We start from the raw sequence: 19,906 nt of genomic DNA on the forward strand, positions 1-19,906 counted from the left end.
ACACAGCCAATTAGTAAGGTTTGTCACGTAAGCAAAACATGCCAATTAGTTACTAGTTCAGCACACGGGTTTGTTGGAGAGTAAATCCACAACATTTACAATTCTACTACGACGTTTCGCTGGTGATTAGCCTGATGAAGCTGGTTGTAATCACCAGTGAAAAGTCGTACTTGAATTGTAACTGTTGTGGGTTTACTGTGCAACACACCGGCGTGCTGAAGTAGTAACAAAATTGGCACGTTTTGTTTACGTGACAAACCTTACTAATTGGGTGTTTCGTGTGGTGGCGGGTTTAACAACACATTCATATTCATGTGATGTAATCCATAGCTTCACTCTTGTTACTGATGTTCTTCACAACGACACTATTGATTATGTTGTGTTTTGTGTTCTATCGTTTGGCCTTGCCTATAAATTCCGACGTTTTGCCGGTAATTACAATCACACTCATCACCGTACATAGCCAACCGTGCTAATCGGAGGTGTGTGGGGTAGGGTGGGGGGACAACAAACTAACCACAAAAAATAGTTTTTAAGAAATAAGTTTTCAATCTGTAGTTTTACCAGGTAAGGCCCACTGAGCTATGTAGGCTCTTTTTCAGAGGCGACCTCACCACAAATGATAGCTCAATTAAGTGGTTTGTCACGTGGAAATGTATAGCGGTCAAATAATCTAAACGCACGTTTCTAAATGCGGAGGGGAAAAAAAAACGGAGGACCCGGAAAAAAAATTCACACGACCACGGGCAGAGAGAGACATTCAATGCTCCAAATATAGGGGCATCGTCAGGGTCGAGGATCGAACCCATGATCTCTAGTATACCAGACGAGGGAGATAACATCTCGCCACCTCAGCGCCCACTCAAGGGGGACCGTGAGAAAGGGTGGGTGGCAAGGCGCTTGTTTAATTTGCGTTTGCATAGCCAGGTGAGAAACCAAGAGACCCCGATGGGTCCCATTTGCAAGAGTGACCCGGGTTGCCAAAATTACAAAATTAGAGCAAATTATGAGTAAGTTCAGAGATCAAGCGAAGAGAAATCAGAGCAACAATAACTGTGTCCTGTGGGAAATCGAACACAATGGACAAACATGTATCAATGTTGAATAATACATTTGCTGTAGAGCAAGTTGGCCAAGGCAGTTTCTTTTAGAGACGATTATAGTAATAGTACAAATGAAGTTACGGAAAGCTACTGATATGTAAATAAACAAAGACACAATGAATGTGAGTCATGTTCAAATTACCGTAAGCCACTTGGGTAATTAACGGCATGTTTAACTTGAAAGGCACATAAGCCAGGCATGTAGGAACAGTGCAGAGGTGCTTTCCAGGGCTGAATGAGAGATAATTCCTGGAAAGAACCAGGAATTGTGTTTTCCCCTTGCGACATGCGGCACGATGTTCGCTCACCTTTTGGTAGCTAGAGAACGACTCAAAGGCGCGAGGAATCGCAGCCACGCGGGAAGGCAGCCATGCGGTGAGCCGGTGCCAACAATTGCCTAAGCTCTACAGTCCCTTACATAGTAAGATATTTCAGCAAATTGATGAGTGTTTAAACATGTGGGAGTAAGTCGGAGCACCCGGAGAAAACCCACGTGTGCGAGGGGGCAACACTCAATCCCGTACTGATGGAACAGATGGAAATCAGTCCACATTCTACTGTACGGCCGTCTCTTGGCAAGTCGTTGAGTTTTGCAACATTTGTGCGATAATCAACCAACCCTCGCTGCTGCTGCCTCTGCAGTGCTGGATTACAGGCAGCCACGTGCAGCGCAGCCACCGCCACCGCTACCGCAGATAAATAAAAAAGACTAAAAACAAGACATTGGCAAGGATTTCTGGGCACTCAGCAAAAGGATGTCTTGGTTATAAATAGAAATTACTTTGGGAATGCTTGGGTAAGTGATTTTTTTATGTGTGGGTGGGGGGGTATATATATATTTTTGCGATCACTTACAAAACGTTTGTTCCCGGATTTAAACACGAGGGTGGCAGCATGCGTATATATCTCCAACGTAGTGGAGCGTGACCGCAGCCCAAGGGCATCCTCCTCCATGCGGCCGGGGAGAGAAGGGAGCGCGGCGGTGGGAATCCCATTAAAGACCATGACGGAAGATTATGAAAAATTAGCGCGATTACAGCGAGTCATCTACGTGCAAAATTGCACCCCAAGTTTTAGCCCACTGGCCTGAACCAGGTAATTGGCTCGGATTCCACCTCCGGTTAGCACGGTTGGCTGCGTGCGGTGTGAAAGGAGCTTCAGCATGCACGTTCATTCCTTGCCCAGTGTAAACACCAGCGAGATGTGAACATAACCACGTACTGTGGCCTGTGGCCCAAGCGCCGGCTAGGCGATGCGTCGCCTGCCGGCGAGCCTCGTGTGCACGCCAGGGGACGACGGATTGTCAGTGCCGGATTATCCTAGTAGCAAAAGTAGCTACATATGTAGCTACGGGCTGCACACTCTCAAGGGCCCTGGGCTAAATGCTATCAAGCTATTAATTCCGGTTCAGTGATTCTGCACTTGCTCTATTAGTACAGTACTATACTGCCTTCAACTTTGACGAACGACTGGGTGTTTAAGGTTAGCGATTTGTCGTATAGCTAATGAAAAAATACAATTACTTTACTGTGGAAGTTAAATATTTGTGTTTTCATATTTATGTGTTTTATTTTTTATTTAGGGCCCCTTTATTACGTATATATCTCTTAATCCGGAACTACAGAGTGGCTGTGCTGTGCGGCGTGGCAGGGAGCGTAGTCTTGGGAATGCATGTACGACTTCAAGAGTTTTCTTTTCTTCACAGTAGTCGCCAACAGCATGCATGTGTAGTGACATCGGGGATATCACTGTATGGTGCCAGCCCGGAAGGGCCGTGCCGTTCAATGCTCCTACATCGTGGACAGCACCGTGTGGGTGGCTGTGTGTAACACCAGCCCTAGCGGGGCTTGGCGAGCACTGGGGATAGTGTGAGCAGCCCGTACAGCGTGTGGTGGGGGGCTCCCACGAGAAAGAGTGTGTGAGCGTCAGCCCAGGGGCAGGGTTGCCACAGGCCATGACACTCTGGTTGACCCGTACGTGAACCGGAGTGTCCACACAGGGGGCCCCAGGTGGGGGGGCTAGTGGGTGATCACGTGTCCGGGGAGAGCTCTTGAGAAGGATCGAGAGGGAACGAGAATGCTCGAGAAGGCGGGCGGAGCCAAGGGCGGAGCGGCCCCGATCGTAGGGGGATATATGGCGGGTTCCTGAGAGGGACCGGGGTCTCTTCGTTCGACAAGCTCGATGCTTTTGGTTTTACGAGGCAACCACGTGGTCGGAGACCCGGGTGAGGGTCCGACCCTTGGTAGCTATAACTCCTCTGTATAGTGTAGTTAGCTGGGTGGTCACCACCCTAAGATATATCTGGTAAAGGGGCAGTTACCCCTTTGTGTTGCGGTGTTACAATAAATGTATTGCCTCTAAAAGAAACGTCTGCGACTCAGTTGGACTCACTACACATGTATGCTGGAAAACTCTTGAGGCTGTACTTTTTGACTTAGCGATAATTACCCGTTACAAGGAGCTACGTGGTAGAAGTTAGTGGTTTTTTTCTCCTAATTTATAACAACACCCACACACCGTTTGCCTGTTAAATTACTTCCCGAAGTAAAATTGGAGTCACATTCCTATATTTACGCGATCTAACCCAAAAAACACTTGTATTATAGATGATATTGGTCGCGAAAGCCTACTGTGTGTTTATTCAAAATGATCACCGCCTGTTCTCTCATGCTCTGCCGTCGTTTCTCAAATACCCCCTACACTTTCCTTCACCGCATTGTTAGCCCAGTCTAATGCTGCTCACTACTTCTATGCGACACTAGCCGATTGTATTTTACCAGGTAAAGCCCACCGAGTGATTAGCTCGTTTTCAGAGGTGACCTGGCCACGCATTATAGCTCATCCAAGTGGCTTATAATCACGTGCCGGAATTTATAGTAGCAGCCAAATATAAACAAAACACGTGTTTCTAAATGTGGAGGGCAATACCGGAGGAGTCCAAGAATAATCCAATAACAATAACTACACTCGGAATACAGATAAAATGAAGAACAAGCAACGATTGAAGCCAGAAACAGTAATAGTTACACTCACAGTACAGGTAAATTATAATCGAACTTACAGGAGAAGCCAATGAAATGAATGTACCGTCCTGGGAAGACTCAGAGATTTTTCCAGGACAGCTGCCCTCAAACGGAGGATACGCCTGGGTTAACCGGGACAGGCGGCAACCCCTAGCCACAGTGGGGTCAGCGAACGGGTGGTGGCTATGTGAACGTCCGTTGCCCTCGGTAATAATCGCGTAGGGTTGGAATTGAACCCACGGCCTCCTGCGGAGCAGGCGAGGGAGATAACATCTCCTTGGATTTGGATGCTTTATGAATGCAAGGTGCATCGCACTGTAAAACACCTTGTTAAGGTCGCCCACCATGTTAGATTGACAGCAACGAAGCTATATTTGAAAAAGTTAAAATGTGTTCTCGGTGAAAGCTTAGTGTTGACTTATTATGAGTGAGTCAGCATAATTCCGATAGATGTTTGAGTCGGATTGCCATGCAAATAAAATTTTGAGTTGTAAACCCTCCTCCACCCGGCACGGCCAATGAATGAAGTTGTCCCGTGATGAACAAACGGAATACCGTATGAACAAACTTATGTTTTTATACGGTATTCCGTTGTTATTTACAACTTGGTATCTGCAATTTTGGCTATCCGCGAATTGCATCTGGAATGCTACATGACTACCGCATGGAGAGAGAGTGGGAGAAAGAAAGAGATGAGATAAAGTGATCCGATAAAGGTAATTTATATACTATTATTTAATATTTTAATATTCATTTTTATTTACCTAGTGTTTTTTTTAAATGTGTTATGATCATTTTCACGTAGTTAATAGCTTACTCTTTGGTTCTATTCGGTAAAGTCACGTAGGTAAAAAAATATAAAATAACAAAAATCACGGCGTTTCGGGCACAACATAAGTGTCCTTCTTCAGGTGAAGGAACAGAACTGTCGGGACGACAGCGCTTCAATGACCGCTGCTGTTCCTTCACCTGAAGAAGGCCACATGTGTTGTGGCCAAAACGTCGTGATTTTTGTTGTTTTATTTTTTTCACCTACGTGACTTTACCGAATAGAACCAAAGAGTATGGATCCTTGCAGTCACGAAAGCTTCAAATCTAGAATAGTTAATAGCTTATTTACGTATTTATTTAAAGTAATTAATGAAAGAGGCCAATATCATTATCTGTGGCGTGTGCTATTCACGAGGGTCTCCGGAACGTATCCCCTCATCGTGAATAATGAGGGAACACTGCACGCACATTCTCCGAATCCAATTTGACACGAAACAATCCATTAGGAATAATAACATTGGTTGCGAAAGCTCTCGTGTTCAATTTAGGGTTATCATAAGTTAATGTTGGTCAGTGGATCATCATTTAGCACTTAATTTTTGTTGTATGTTTTATTTTCAGTCGCGTATAAGGCGTCGAGTTTACGTGTTTCTCTTGCGTTTTCTATCACGACATCACGGACAACATTTTTATCGGAAATACACAGCTATGCGAAGGACAAAGTGATCATGCTTGAGTTCATAATAATGTTTCTGTTTACAAGAGGATGCTATTTTGGATGATTGACCAAAGTCGGTGGAAATTGGAGTGCCCATATAACACCCCCGAACACGAGGGGATATCACTCAAACTTTTCAGGGGTAGGTCAGCAACCTACTTTCTGCACTATGGGCTACCCATGTCTCCCATAGAAAAATGAAACATCTCTTCAATTAACCCTCTACTGGTTTCTAAATGAACATTTACCAACCACGTCTCACCGAAGAGATGCATGCAGATACATGTGATTTCCAATTCCTCTTTATGCAAGAAACTTATTTCATAAAACAAATAACATTTTCGAAGCCTGTGCCTCAGCTAAAAATGTATGCGGATGTCTCTCCGATGTCCTTGAAAACCGCGCCAATTATAACCGCGCACGCGGGCAAGATTCTTCGAGAGAATTCGTCAAAACGTGATAGGCCGTAATTCCCCAAAGCCTGCAACTCTGGCCGCAGAGATGTGGCGGCTAATACATTTAGCCGACTGTGCCGCTCACGTGAAGGATAATGACGGAAGATGCACGCTCATTGCCGGCACGTCTCAGAAAATTGGAGGATTCTTTTTAGAAAGGGGCAGCGCTTTCCCTCCCTCCACCCTCAGAATGATTGAGCTGTCCGCGTCATCAAAGCCGAATGGCAGTTCTCAAATGCCTTCTTGGTGCCCTGCCGTGTGGGCTGGGTAGGCGGTTGCGGTTCGCTGTGTGAAAGGACGTATAATGTATGTACGTACGTGTGTGTGTTGAACTTCCTTTGCACCGTACGCAGCCAACCGCGCTAATTGGAAGTGTGTACAATGCTCACTTAAGCACGTGAGCATTGGTATAGGGCTACAATTCTAGCAATATCGCCCGATGATGCTGGATGTAATCACCAGCGAAGCGTCGTCCTCGAATTGTAAGTGTTGTGGATTTACTCTCCAACACACCGGTGTGCTTTGTTTACGTGAGAAACCCTTACTGTTTGGCAGTACTGGGTGGCGGATGGTTAACGACGCATTTATACCTACGCGATCCAACCCAAAAAAAATAAACTTTATTACGAATTATTATGAGGCTACAAGGGGGCCTGTAGATGTGCAGTGTGACGCCATGTGTACGACCATCTCGCAATAACGCGCCCTGGCCAATTCGCCGCCCGCACCCAACGCGGTATTTTTGTGCACGGCGGTGGGGCCGGCGTCAACTCTCCATTTTCCATTCACACTTCCGACCAATTATGTAGGAGGATGTCGGTGCGAATTATCGCCTCGTCTATGAGGTTGGGTTTTCTTCCCGGTCACTTGGGCTTCCTCCCGCATGCGCAAATGGCGGGAAAGGAATCGGGGAGTTACATCCCGAGCAGGAACGGGGACTACTGGCACCACCGGAAGGGGCATTATTTTAGTGCTCCCAGTGTATGTATGTGACCAATAAATGCACGCCGCATATACACATACAGCCCATTGTCAGGCCACTGCTGGATGAGGGCCTACCCACTCTGTGCGGGTCGTGGGAGGGCATTTGACCATACTTCACCACATTTGGTCAGTGCGGATTGGTGAGGAAATATACTTAGAAATGTGATCACCTTCTGTTGTCACACGCGATTGTCACACGCGCTTTATATGCAACTGTAGACTGCGCAAAAACATGCGTTTAGAGTATTTGGCTGCTATAAATGTCCACATGATAAGCCACTTTGTTGAGCTATCATTTGTGGCCAGGTTGCTTCTAGAAAAGAGCTGTACAGCTCAGTGGACCAAATTAAAATGTTTATAGTTTAGTTTTGAAACATCGGTCATTTCCTGCGTCATGCGATACTGACAAGTAACACGTCTACTCGGGGCTTGTGGGCATAATTATTATGACCACAGATTAAAACGTGAGACTCACTTGAGGCTTTCTTGAGTAAACGAATGGATGCTTAGGCCACCTTCGATTAGCACGGTTGGCTACGAACGGTGCGAAAGAAGTCCACCATGTATACATACGTACATTGTTAGGAGACGTGGGACGGTCCATCGATTGGAGTTTTGTCACAGCAAACGGGGGGTCGCCACAGCTAAGGAGCAAAAAACCTCTGGCGAGCGTCACGGGGAGGAGGAGGAGAAGGAGGAGAAGAATCTCTCGAGACCGGACGAGGGGAGAGCCGCACCTCATGGCGCCCGTCACTAGTTGGTGTACCGTCATGCAACTGACAAAGTAATTTTGATAACACTGTAACAAAAAAAAATATATATTTTGTTCCTGAATAGTAAGTATTATTTTCTAATTGCTTATGCCTCAAAAGTACAGAAAATGGCTATTATTCCCCACAAACTTTGCTTTTGTGACCAGGACAGTGATATTTAGAATTGAACCTATTTTCAATGAGAAAACGTGGTGTGCATGTGTGTCCTTCCTTCACATAAAGACCTGGTCACAAAAGCAAAGTTTGTGAGAAATAATAGGCGTTTTCTATACTTTTGAGGCATAAGCAATTAGAAAATAACACTTACTACCCAGGAACAAAAATCGTGTTACTTAGTGTAATAATAGATTCGTTCATTTTTTTTATAAAGCACCGCTCATGTTGAAATTCTTCGAATCGCCTAACGTAACAAAAATTATTAAAAACCTACGCTCACAAGCACCGGTGCAATCCAATCAAAATGCAGTAAAAGCCAATACTAACAATAACTACACTCGCAATACAGATAAAATGAAAAACAAACAACGATCAAAGCCAGAAATAGTAATAGTTACACTCAGACTGCAGGTAAATTCCAATGGAACTCCTGGAGAAGCCAATGAAATAAATGTAACGCCCTGGGAAGACTCACGGATTTTTCCAGGAAAGCTGCCCTCAAACGGGAACACCGGCACCGGTGGCAACCCCACAGCCGCGGTGGGGTCGGCGAACGGGCGCCGTCCGTATGAGCGTCCGTCGCCTGCGGTAAGGAACCCCGCGGTGACCTTCGCCTCCTCCGCCTCGGTGCCGCCCGGGGGAGCCGAGGTCGGCGCGGGTTCCTTTCACCCGCTCTGTGCCATGGGGCGCCTTTTAAACGGCCGTGCTGCGAGAGAGACATATGTCCATATATACACACAAACACGTAAGATTAGGCCTGGCTTTGCGAGGTAAGCCTGCCCCGATAAGAGACAGAGCCCGCAGAAGCTTACACGGCGGGGGGGGGGTTGTGGGGGTTGGGATAAAATCGTAGCGGGAATTTTGGTGAAATTGACCGGTGCGCAGCGGCGCTGCAGGCGGTCGCGGTAACGGCGCCGCGGAATGAATCCGTGGCGTCAACGCCGGCTCTCACCCAAACGAAGCCCGGGCATTTTTTGGGTCACGTCAACTCCGTTTGGTGGAGAATCCAGACGTCGATTGTACGTTGGACTTCTTTCGCTCCGTACGTAGCCAACTGATGCGATTCCAAAAACAAATCTTTTTGCTTGTCTCTGCATGGCCCCCGCACGGAAGTGAGTCCCGTAATCCACTGAGACCGACTGGGTATCTCTCGTTTCCAAATGTTGCGGAGAGTTTTAAGTCTGAATTAAATTATCCTCCAACCCTGCTGTGAGTACGGTATTTTGAGGGTGTGATATTGTGGTATTTGCCGGCCAGCTAATAACCTTATTATAGCTCACGTCACGACGAGTTTTGATGTTGCTGAGTAATTTCAGGATCCCAGTGCAATCATTAATAACCAATGCCTCGTAGCAGCAGTGACAAATTATATTGGGGCCTTAATTAACTGCACTCTCGTATGAAATATGAAGCTGGACTCGGGGCAATTTTTTTCTTCGCGAGTGTATGCGGGTGGTGCGGTGGTTAGCGCAGTGCCCTGCGAACACGGTCATCCGACTTTGATTCCCGTTCATGGCCACAGACAGCAGTTATAATAATCTGAACTGATCCTGGGCCTCCCCTAGGTTGACTCAACCTCATATGAGTTCCTGGTGCGATGTTTAAGCATCGCCGCTAAGGAGACAAAGGTGGCCGGGCGTGGTGCTGGCCTCGCACCCCTTCGTGTGCCATGCCGGCCTTCATAGGCACTACTCCGTGAACAGCACTTGCCCAACATTCTGGTGAAGCTATACGGGGGATCTTTATCTTTGTGTCCATGTGCACCCGCTTGGCGTATTAACACAAACAACTGCTGAGGTGTTTAGTGCGCGTGCTGAAATAAACATGGGGATGGTCATGAATAGGGCATGCCGCGTTACACCACGTACATTTGCAAGTCTAAATGTAATCTATTTCGTTGCGTGTATGCGAAGGAGGTTGCATTAGCGTGCAACGCCAGGGTGTGGTTGATGAGGTGATGCTGCTCGTACTCTGCGGTGGGTTATGTTCAACGCGCCTCTCAGCTCTCGGGTCTATTCGGTTTTAATTAGGTCAGGAGAACTCAAGAGACCAGGATAGAGTCTCATTTGCAAAGAGTGACCTGGGGCATTAGTCTTCGTATGGCCCCAATTGAGTGATTTTCAGGTAATTGTCGAATTTCACAAATTTGGACGGTGATGCTGGCACACGTGGCCTACCCACCCTTTAATTTTTTAATTACAATGCGGGATCTTAAACCTTCCACTGCGTAGCAGACGGCACCGAGTACTTTTTGGTGTATGCACCCCCAGTGTTAATGGGGCGCCGCGGTGGCGAGATGTTAACTACCTCGCCTGGTATGCAGGAGCTCGTGGGTTCGATCCCGACCCTGACGCCTGGTGTATATTTGGAGTTTGCATGGCTCTCTCCCCATGATCACGTGGAATTTTTCTCCGGGTCTTCCGGTTTTCCCCTCCACATTTAGAATGAACACCACGCGTTTAGAGCATTTGGCTGCTACACATTCTGAAAACGATCGAACCGCGAGCCTCTGAGAGAAATGAAAAAATACGCAAACTGCTGCGGTGTGCCACCGACGTTGCCGCCGCCGCCGCCGACAACGTATGTGTAGGAGCCCTCGCGAAGGACCCGGTTTTGCAAAGGTGTAACGGTGCAACGGTCGATTGAGTAATCCACCTTCCAGAAGGTTACAGTGAGCCTTCTACCGTGTAAGCCACGGGTCGCGACACCGCGCCGTCTGCGACTCCGTTGGCATGGCTCGCGGCGGGCCAGCAAATGATATCCGTCGCTGCGAGCGTTCTAGCCGCACCGATCGGTGACCAGCAGGGGGGGGGGGATATGTTTTACCTGACAAGCACGTGGAGTTTCTAATTTGAGCGCCGCGCTCAGTCACTTCTGCGACTCCAAGGGGCACCTTGCAGTGACCGAGATGCCTGTTGATTTGGAACGCGCCAGCGGTATTTAATTGAAAGTAGTCCTATTCAGCACTCGGTAAGGAAATGGTTCCCCACAACCGCTGCTGTAAAGCATTTCAACGGTAAAACCGCGCTCCTGCTCAAACGAGCGTGGGATGGCGCTGAATTTAATTCGGCAGCCCCCAGCCAAACGGTGGAAATTCCACACTCCCCAGGTTGTGGGGGGACGCTGCCGAACGACGGTTGCGCCGTGTCACCACGAGTCTCCTCCCACCTCCCCCCCCCCCCACCCCACCCCGCAGTGACCGAGTCGGATCCCGAGTCAGGCGGCTATGTGAAGCTGCTGCGGGTCCCGACCATCGCGATCACGTCGCTGCTCGTGTGCACCACCGCGGCCTCCATGAGCTTCCTGCGTCCGACCATGACCATCTTCCTGCACACAGAGGTCGCTCCCAGTCCCGAGGCCGACACGCACGCTCATTCTGCGTCCGAGTCTGAGCCCCCCCCACCCCCCACCCCCCAGGCCGATGGGCACGTCTCCTTCACGAATAGGAAAATGAAAGAGGCGAGCCACCATTGTGGCCATGCATCGCAAAATATGGACGACAGAGTAAACCCATAGAGACTCATAGCAGGCATGTATATTGAGCTTATTTTGCACCGTACTAATCAGTGGTGGGCGGGAAATACATAGGGACCCATTGAGATACACTACGTTAAAGACAAGCCACGGGAGTGTGATTGTCGCCATGCAACCCAAACTATAGATACATATAGTAAAACCACTGCAGTCTGCATTACCTTAATGGGGGAGGAATAGCAAAACTACACAAACTCTCTCCTGAAGCCCTCTTGTCGTAGCCAGCAGATCTCGAGAGTGGACCTTAGCTCGTGAGCACATTGCCGCCTTCACACGCAAGCACAGAGCGGCGATTTCAACACTTCCACTACGTAGGTGCAGCAACGCGCGTGTTGGGGTTGGCGGATCGCACAGAGGTGGGATGCCTCATACGCGTCATGCGTTAGACGGCCGCTCGCACGGTAACGCCCGCCTGCGCGACAATGAGGTGACGGTCGTGGTGCGGGGCTCACGGGGAGCCCGACTGCCATACCTTCTGCTTGGAAACATCGAAGCCAGACAGGCAAAAGGAAGACAAAGACGGATGTGGGAATGCTGATGGTGGGGGGAGGGGGGGTGACATCAGGAAGTGGACCCACACGTTAACTGACGACCTCCGAACCCGGAGCTGACGTGGAATGATAGTGGGATGGTGGCGTAACCATATGCGGGGAATGTTTTGAATTCCTTTATCAAACGTTGGGAAGGGCATCTGGAGGCAGGACTGGCGTGGCAGGCGCGATCAGGAGGTCGCTACGAGTGGGGCACGTGTCATCACGTGACACATCACGCAAACTCCGGTTACCCTCACAGCAGCTTTTGGCTAGCCATCGAACAAAGATGGTCAGCGCATCACGTGCTTTCGGATGTGCTTCTGTGGCCGGCTGGAATGCTTTTCCTTCCGATATTAGGAAGCCACTGGAGCCATGCACTTTGAAATCATCGAGATTTAAAACTAATTTATTTAAAACTGATTTTTGCGTTTAGTTTGCTGTCCTTCCCTCCGCACCTCCGATTAGCGTGGTTGGCTACGTACGGTGCGGAAGAAGTTCAACATACATGTACATACAACAGCGTATAACTTCGAACGAGACCACGTCGCAGGACGCTGGAAAGTGTGCGCACGATTAGTCGTGCTGCTCTTGTGGAACGAGAGAGCAACCTCAAGCCAGGTGGTGGCAGTGAGACTCGGCGACAGCTGAGACAATGTACGTATCATTAGGGATCGAAAGAGTCATGTTTCATTGACCGCAATAACCTCTTGACCTGGCGTGCGAATTCACGTGTGCACAAGTGTCATAGGATTGCTAACTCTTAGGTACAAAAGACCGCGTCATTTGGGATGAAGACTATCTAAAAAATGCCAGAATAGGGGAGAATTGCAGTGTAAAGGCATTGCGTTGTCTTGCATGTCTGCCGAATTGTTAAGCAACTGACAAAAGCCAGGATTTTCAATGTCCCAGCAAGTCTTACAGTTGGGAACGTACGTTGCGAAAGAAGCTCAACATACATACACGCGACGTACACACGCGTGCCGGCCGGTGGTGGGGCAGGTCACTGGGACGGGCATTGGGAGTGGCGCCCAGAGGTTGGGGACCAAGCGGAACGCCTGAGGCCAGGCGCCAGTGGTTGGTGATGGTGGGACTGTGAAGAGGAGTGCGGCCCTTGAAGGACTTGGTCTCAACTCTGCGCAAGTTTTTGGGATCTGGCCGACGGATAGAAACGATGCAGAGGCCACGAGCGAGCTGTTGCGATCTCACGATCTTATCGATGCGATTACTGGCTACGATCGTGGTTGGGCCTTGATGCTGAGCTGTGCTTCGTGGGAGCGAAGCTCGGCTGTTTGACCAACAATCTCAACTCGAAACGTTCTGAACAGGCGAGGAACCTACAGTCTGTTTCTGGGTACAACACAGCAATGGATGCACATATTAAAACAATTCCTAAATTGGATTATGCAGCTTTAATATGTAACAATACATGTCTATTAACGCATTTCTGGTACAATCAGTCATATTTAAATACCTCTTACTGACATGTTAGTTTCATCATAGAAGATAATGACTAATCATGCTGGCCAAATGTGTGTTTATTTCTAAGCAGGGGCGGAGCCAGGATTTCAGCCCGGGGTGACATTCAACAAATGTTAATGTCAAGAATGATTAGAGAGTCAGGCTGTTGAACTAGACGCCATCGGTTGGCGACACACTCTGACAATGCAGTTGAACGGAGTCCGCCAGACCGAGTGTCGTACACTTATATGCAGAATGTTTCAGATTTTCGATTTTTAATTTTTTTCTGGGGTGACAATTGTCTACCCTGTCACCCCCCTGGCTCCGCCCCTGTTTCTGAGTGTATGTGTGAGTGCGCGTGTAGTTGTGAGCGCACTGCGCTTCAAACTTGACGATCCGAGTTGATTTCCCTATAACGGCTAACACGAGTGACGATTACACTGTGGAACAAAAAAAACCCATTTTGTTCCTGGGTAGTAAGTGTTCTTTCCTAATTGCTTATGCCTCACAAGTACAGAAAATGGCTATTACTCCCCACAAACTTTGCTTTTGTGACCAGGACTTTACGTGGTGCTGGCAACCCACCGACTCTTTTCAGTTTTTCAGTTTTCAGTTTCACTAATTTGGTGTAGCCCTGTGAGACATTCGGCTCTTGAATCGGGTGCAACCGCAACAAACAAAAACACGACTCGTGTAATGTGCCGGCCGTCATAGGTGCTGCTCGCTAACAGCACTTGTCGCAACAGTCTGTTCAGGCTATACGGCGGGATCTTTGTGTGTGCGTGTGTCTATGTCAGTCGACCCGTGGCACCTGCTGGGTCTGCCCCGTGACCTCCTGCTAGCGGGCGTTCGACACTTCACGTGGCCTCAACGTGCACATGGCCTGGCACAAGCGCCGTGGTGACGTCACCGCCACTTAGTGGCGAATGGCGATTGTTGTTGTTGTTGTGTGTGAGCACCTTGGTGTATGTAAGAGAGGAGGAGCAGTGTCAAAGTGGTTCCCACACTGTGGTTAAACAAAAAAAAACTCCGCTGCCTGAGTTTGATTTCCAGCTACGGCTGAAATCAGTGGCGTGTTATGCCTGAACTGGTCTCGACTCTCCCCTAGGTCTACTCCGCCTTAAATCGGTATATACTGCCGTGTGTGAATATCAACACGGTGTAGACAAAGGCGGCCGGGAGTGGTGCTGGCCACACTTCCCCATTTTGCACCATTTCGGCTTTATTAGGTGCTTACTAACAGCACTTGCCCCAACCCTCTCTGCATCGTAATACTGTACATGGATATTTATCTTTTGTAGCTGTGCGTGTGCGTGCAAGTGTGCGTGTCAGTGTAGGTGTTTCTTTGTATGCCGATGAGTGTGCGTGTCTGTGTGCGTGTGCACAATTATGTATTTCTCTGCACATTTGTGTGAACCTGACTTGAACCTCCCTTAGGTTGGCTTAGCCTAAAATTAATAATTGATGTGTTGCGGCCAACGCAGAGAAAGAAGAGACAAATTAGGTTGGGTCTGGCACCGGCTCCAACACCCTATTATACGCTATGCTGGCTTTAGTAGGCACTCACTGACAATACTTACCCCATAGGTCTATCCCGCTAAATGCTGAATCTTTATATTTTATGTGAGAACGAATATTCTCCGAGCATGTGTGTGGACTTCCGTGTCAGTAAATGCTCCTGCGTTGGCTATTTTTTTTGTCAGTTAATGAGTGCATTGGAATATGTGAGGCATGCGTGTAGGTTTTTGTCTGGTTGGGAGTTTTACTATGGGAGTGGTACTGTGGTGGTTAGCGTGCTGCGCTACGAACCTGGCCACCCAGGTTCGATTCCAACTCAAGGCCAACAACGGTGGCGATTATCTGAACCGGTCCTGGGTCTCTCCTAGGTCGACTCAGCCTCAAATGAGTACCTGGTACAGTGGGTAAACATCACCACTAGGGAGACAAAGGCGGTCGGGCGTGGTGCTGCCTACCCACCCACTCGTGTGCCGTGCCGGCCTTCATAGGCAGTTCACTAACAGCACTTGCCCCAACAGTCTGCTGAAGACTATACAGAGGAGCTTTGTCTTTGGTTGTAGCATGAAGAGAAGTGGTGTAGACTGTGAGCCATAGCGGTTCCAGGAAACTGAGTGTTGATTCCTGGCTATGCACCTCAGTGCTGAGTGGTATCTGAAGCCGTCCCAGGCCTCCCGTAGATTGACTCGGCATTAAATGAGTGCCTGGTGCACTGTTTGAACATGAGCACGAGACAGGTAAAGGTGGCTGGGTGAAGTGTTTGCCACACCACTTTGTATAGGTTTTACAGGCCTTAATAGTTGTTAGCTAACAGCATTCACCTCGGTAGTCGATAAGACTGGGGGATCCTTGTCTCTGTGTGAGAAAGTGAAAATACATAGTGTGCACTTTCCCCATAATATTTTAGTTGAAGCTTTTTGATGTTCAAAATCACATAAACATTATTTGGGAGTCGACACCAGCCACACATTGGCAGATTCCACGACTCCATTAATTCGTGAAAATACACCAACAACATGACAGCTGCTTTCCCATAATTCACTGCCGTCAAATTGGATACACATGACAAAATTTATTTCTCTTCTGGAGTGCCGCGGTGACAAGATGTTATCTCCCTCGCCTGGTATGAAGGAGGTCGTGGGTTCGATACCAACCCTAGACGCCTGTATATTTCTAGTTTGCATGTTCTCCCCATGGTCGTGTGGATTTTTCTCTGGGTCCTCCGGGTTTTCCCTCCACATTTAGAATCAAGATGCGTTCAGAGTATTTGGCTGCAATAAATTTCCACGTGATAAGCCACTTTTTCGAGCTGTCATTTGTGGCCAGGTCTCTTCCGAAAAATAGCTGGCTAGCTCAGTGGGCCTTACCTGGTAAAATAAAAAAAGTTAAGTTTTTTATTTCTGTTCCCTTCCCCCCGCCGTCCGTGTTGTCGACTTCCTGCCGCTGTTCAAGTCCAGGCTCTAAGCTTCCTTTTATCCTCTGCCTGTGGCCGACTGCCTATCTACAAAATACACATGGACACCGATTGCTCTGCGGCGTCTTGAGATAAGATTTAATTTCGATGCATTATAAATCCACATTGTATCGGATTCGCTTTCTGTTCGCTATCCGCTCGTGGAGCAAGCTGCTCGTACCCAATTCGGAATTGTTCACGTCAACTCTCTTCAGTTTTTTTTATGGGGCCGCAGCGTGAAGTGTGATCTTCCAACTATGATTCAGCCATTCTCTCTGAATTCCCACTTCTGAAGAAGGGTAATTATTCACCAGAAGCATGTTGCGCATCCTCTATATTTCTGTTATGGAGCAGTGCTCATGAACAATGCAGTGAACTCTTGTCAGGCTACTTGCAGATCACATTGACAGCGTCAGTGAATCACAATTGTTCCATTTTTGAGTCACGTCGATTTATGCTACGAGGCACATTACTTCGTTACGACGAATTCACTTTTTCGCAAGCTTGCAACCTGGGGACGAGTCCTAGGATCAGCTGTTGTCGTGGCAGCGGCAGCAGCAGCAGCGGCATAAATATCAAATGAAGGAGGGCATCAATACCGGGGAGGATTTGAGAGAAAAGCTATTAGTGACTATTAGTCAAACCGGGCTACAGATTCGCCGTAAATTCGGGCCCTGTGGGTGCCACGTGGTGTCGGCGCTGGGTGCTGGGATGTTGGTGTTCAACGTTGCATGGGGCACAATGCGCGTTGTGCCATGCCGTGTGTGGAGCGGCGCATTTGCGACCCTTCCCATGCTTTGTTTTAAAGAGAACTTCCTTTTCGGAGAATTAAGGCTTTGTTAGACATTTGGAATCCCCCAACAATATTGTGACCTGTGTGCCGTTGCTTCGCCGCAATTGCGAAATCGGCAGTGAGTCAGTGGCGCAGTGGTTAGCGCGTTACACTATGAACCTGGTTCCCCGAGTTGAACTCCTGGCCATGGCTAATGACAGTGGTGTCTGAACCGACCGGTCCTGGGCAAGTCCCTCTTCATAAACCCTTTAGAGGCCAGCATGGTAACATATGGTTAAATAACACCCATGACTGACATGATGTGGGGAGGGCTTCATCTAGACATGGGCTCTTAGTTTAATTTGTTTGAAACGTATCCATAGATACTAAACTCTGTAACGTGTAACACCCTCCCAGCAAGCAGAGACAAGCATCCCCCATATAGCCTTGAACAAACTTTTGGGGGCAAGGGCTGTTAGTGAGTAGCACCTATGAAAGCCGACACGACACACGAAGGGGTGGGTGGCCAGCACCACACCAGGCCTCCTGTGTCTCCCTAGTGGCGTTGTTTACACACCACACCAGGCCTCCTGTATCTCCCTAGTGGTGTTGTTTATACACCACACCAGGCCTCCTGTCTCCCTAGTGGCGTTGTTTATACACCACGCCAGGTACTCATTTGAGACCGAGTGGACCTTTGGGAGGCCCAGGACCGATTCAGATAATCGTCACCTGTGTTCGGGTGGTCGTGAGCACTCGGGTCGCCAGGATCATAGCGCAGCGCGCTAACCGCTGCACCACTGCTCCTCACTCTTCCAGCACACTCACACCGTGTCAGTGCGTAGTAGAATCCTCGCAACCTGCGGAAACCCTCCAATGCTGCCCCCGGCTCTCGACGCTGCCGTTACGACGCTGCCATTATGGCGAGCGGAATCTCATCGGCTGAGGAGGCAGAAAAGAGCCCCCCGCGTGTTCCAAGTGAGCCTCGTCCCAGGGCATACTCGTCACGTCACGGGGAAGCAGAGCATGACCCACGCAAGCACCGCTGCACCCAGGAGAAATCCCGCGGCTGGGAGATGCGGTATTTGACGTCTCGGCTCGTGGTGCCGCCTTCCTAGCTGCTGTTCTGACAGAGGTCGATATAAACTAAAGCCCACTGAGCTATACGGCTCTTTTTCAGAAGCGACCTGTCCACAATTAGCTAAAAAAAGTGGCTTATCACGTGGAAATGTACACCAAACAAATACTCTAAACGCACGTCGATTCTAAATTATAGAGAGAAAAACCAGGGGACCCGGAGAAATATCCACGCGACCACGGAGAAAGAAAGAGAACATCCAAACTCCAACTATATAGCGGGCATCAGGGTTGGGATTGAACCCACGCGCTCCTGCGTACCTGGCGGGGTAGTTCACATCTCGCCACCATGGCTCTATCACCCCCCCCCCCCCCCGAGCGCCAGTCGGCCTGCGCAACGCAAATGGTGTAACAAACGGACAGGGCCCCGACTTCCGCGATGATCAGAGGTGACAAGGGTGAAGGTGCAGCCCCGAGCGATCACTTGCTTGGCTCGAGGGAACTCCGCATAGCCACACTGCTGGGTTTCTACTTTGGCCTCCTACCCCAGATGTCTTGGAAGACGCAGAAGTGCCCACGCTTTGCTCCACCACGCGCGACCTGCCATCGGCTAATTGCGATGAACCCATTCAGGCTGGCTGGGTGGACCGTGGCGGGAAGAGGGCGGGGGGGGGGGTATTTGAACTGCCACGCCCCAGAGATCGAATTGGCGACCTCTGGATTGTGCGTCCAACGTGCCGACAGAATGCCATGGGATTCGCTCGGCGTGGCGCCTGTGCCATGTAGTGCGGTGTGGACCGCCTGCTTCAGCGGGCGTCCCTCGCCCCCCGCCTGCGTTGCCCAGAATTTAGACCTCTTCGCAGAGAGCTGACATTTGTTGTCTGCGAATGCAGAGCACGATTTAGCTCAGCTCGCAAAGCTATGGGGCTCCCAGTGGGGTGGGGTATGAGTTCTAATCCTGGACAGGGTTGACTCGGTCTCATCTTCATAGCCATCATCATCAACAATCAGTCACCACTACCACCAACAACGATTTCAGACCTACCATCATCATTGTCATCATCACCGGCAATTTCAGACTTATCATAATCATCAATTGGGGTAGATACAATGAACACCGCCTGCTTGCGTAAATGTACGTATTTGACCGTGTGCTTGTATTTAAGGAGTGGTTCACGAGATGTGCTACTCACGCAGTGACTGGAGTTAAGTTCCCGGTCACAGACAACATCGGTGACGATTATCTGAACCGGTCCTGGTCCAACCTAGGTGGACTCAGCCTTTAATGAGCACCTGGTGCAGTGTGTAAACATCACCATTGGGGAGACAAAGGTGGCCGGGCGTGGTGCTGGTTACCTACCCCCTCGTGTGCCGTGGCAGCTTTCATAGGCGCTGCTCGCTCACAGCACTTGCCCCTACAGTCAGTTAGGGCTACATGGGGGATCTTCGTGTTTAGGTTAAAAGTGTGTGTGCATTCATAAGTATCAAGGTATCGTAACAGGATGGGTGAAGAAGATGAGTCGGTAATTGCCTCCGATAATGGCCGGGCTCTGAACAGCGTCAAAAGGTACAAAAAAAATA

The 19,906-nt window shown here is 49.0% G+C and overlaps 1 protein-coding gene and 1 long non-coding RNA gene across 7 annotated transcripts in view; one reads left to right on the plus strand and one right to left on the minus strand.

Annotated features, from left to right (window-relative positions):
• LOC116941543 (MFS-type transporter SLC18B1-like) overlaps nucleotides 1-19,906 on the plus strand; it is a 104,086-nt gene that overhangs the window by 50,567 nt on the left and 33,613 nt on the right. For all 4 annotated transcript variants that reach the window (XR_012941551.1, XM_032952697.2, XM_076066634.1 and 1 more), the window contains one exon: nucleotides 11,180-11,322. Coding sequence is in view for 3 of the 4 variants with exons in the window: in XM_032952697.2 (XP_032808588.1) it covers nucleotides 11,180-11,322 (143 nt within the window). In the remaining variant the exon portion in view is untranslated. The remainder of the gene's footprint in view (nucleotides 1-11,179; nucleotides 11,323-19,906) is intronic.
• Nucleotides 1-19,906, minus strand: part of LOC116941544 (uncharacterized) — a 35,630-nt gene that overhangs the window by 7,184 nt on the left and 8,540 nt on the right. For 2 of the 3 annotated variants that reach the window (XR_012941553.1, XR_012941552.1), the window contains exons 1-3: nucleotides 10,810-11,141; nucleotides 8,459-8,689; nucleotides 7,632-7,716 (exon numbers count right to left, since the gene is read on the minus strand). This is a non-coding gene — a long non-coding RNA (uncharacterized LOC116941544). Of the gene's footprint in view, nucleotides 1-7,631; nucleotides 7,717-8,458; nucleotides 8,690-10,809; nucleotides 11,142-19,906 lie in introns of those variants that run through there. The other variant, XR_012941554.1, reaches the window with a different exon arrangement.

The sequence above is a fragment of the Petromyzon marinus genome, chromosome 12 (assembly GCF_048934315.1).
Source record: "Petromyzon marinus isolate PM22_M1 ecotype Great Lakes invasive population chromosome 12, UKy_Petmar_22M1.pri1.0, whole genome shotgun sequence".
Classification (NCBI taxonomy): domain Eukaryota; kingdom Metazoa; phylum Chordata; class Hyperoartia; order Petromyzontiformes; family Petromyzontidae; genus Petromyzon; species Petromyzon marinus.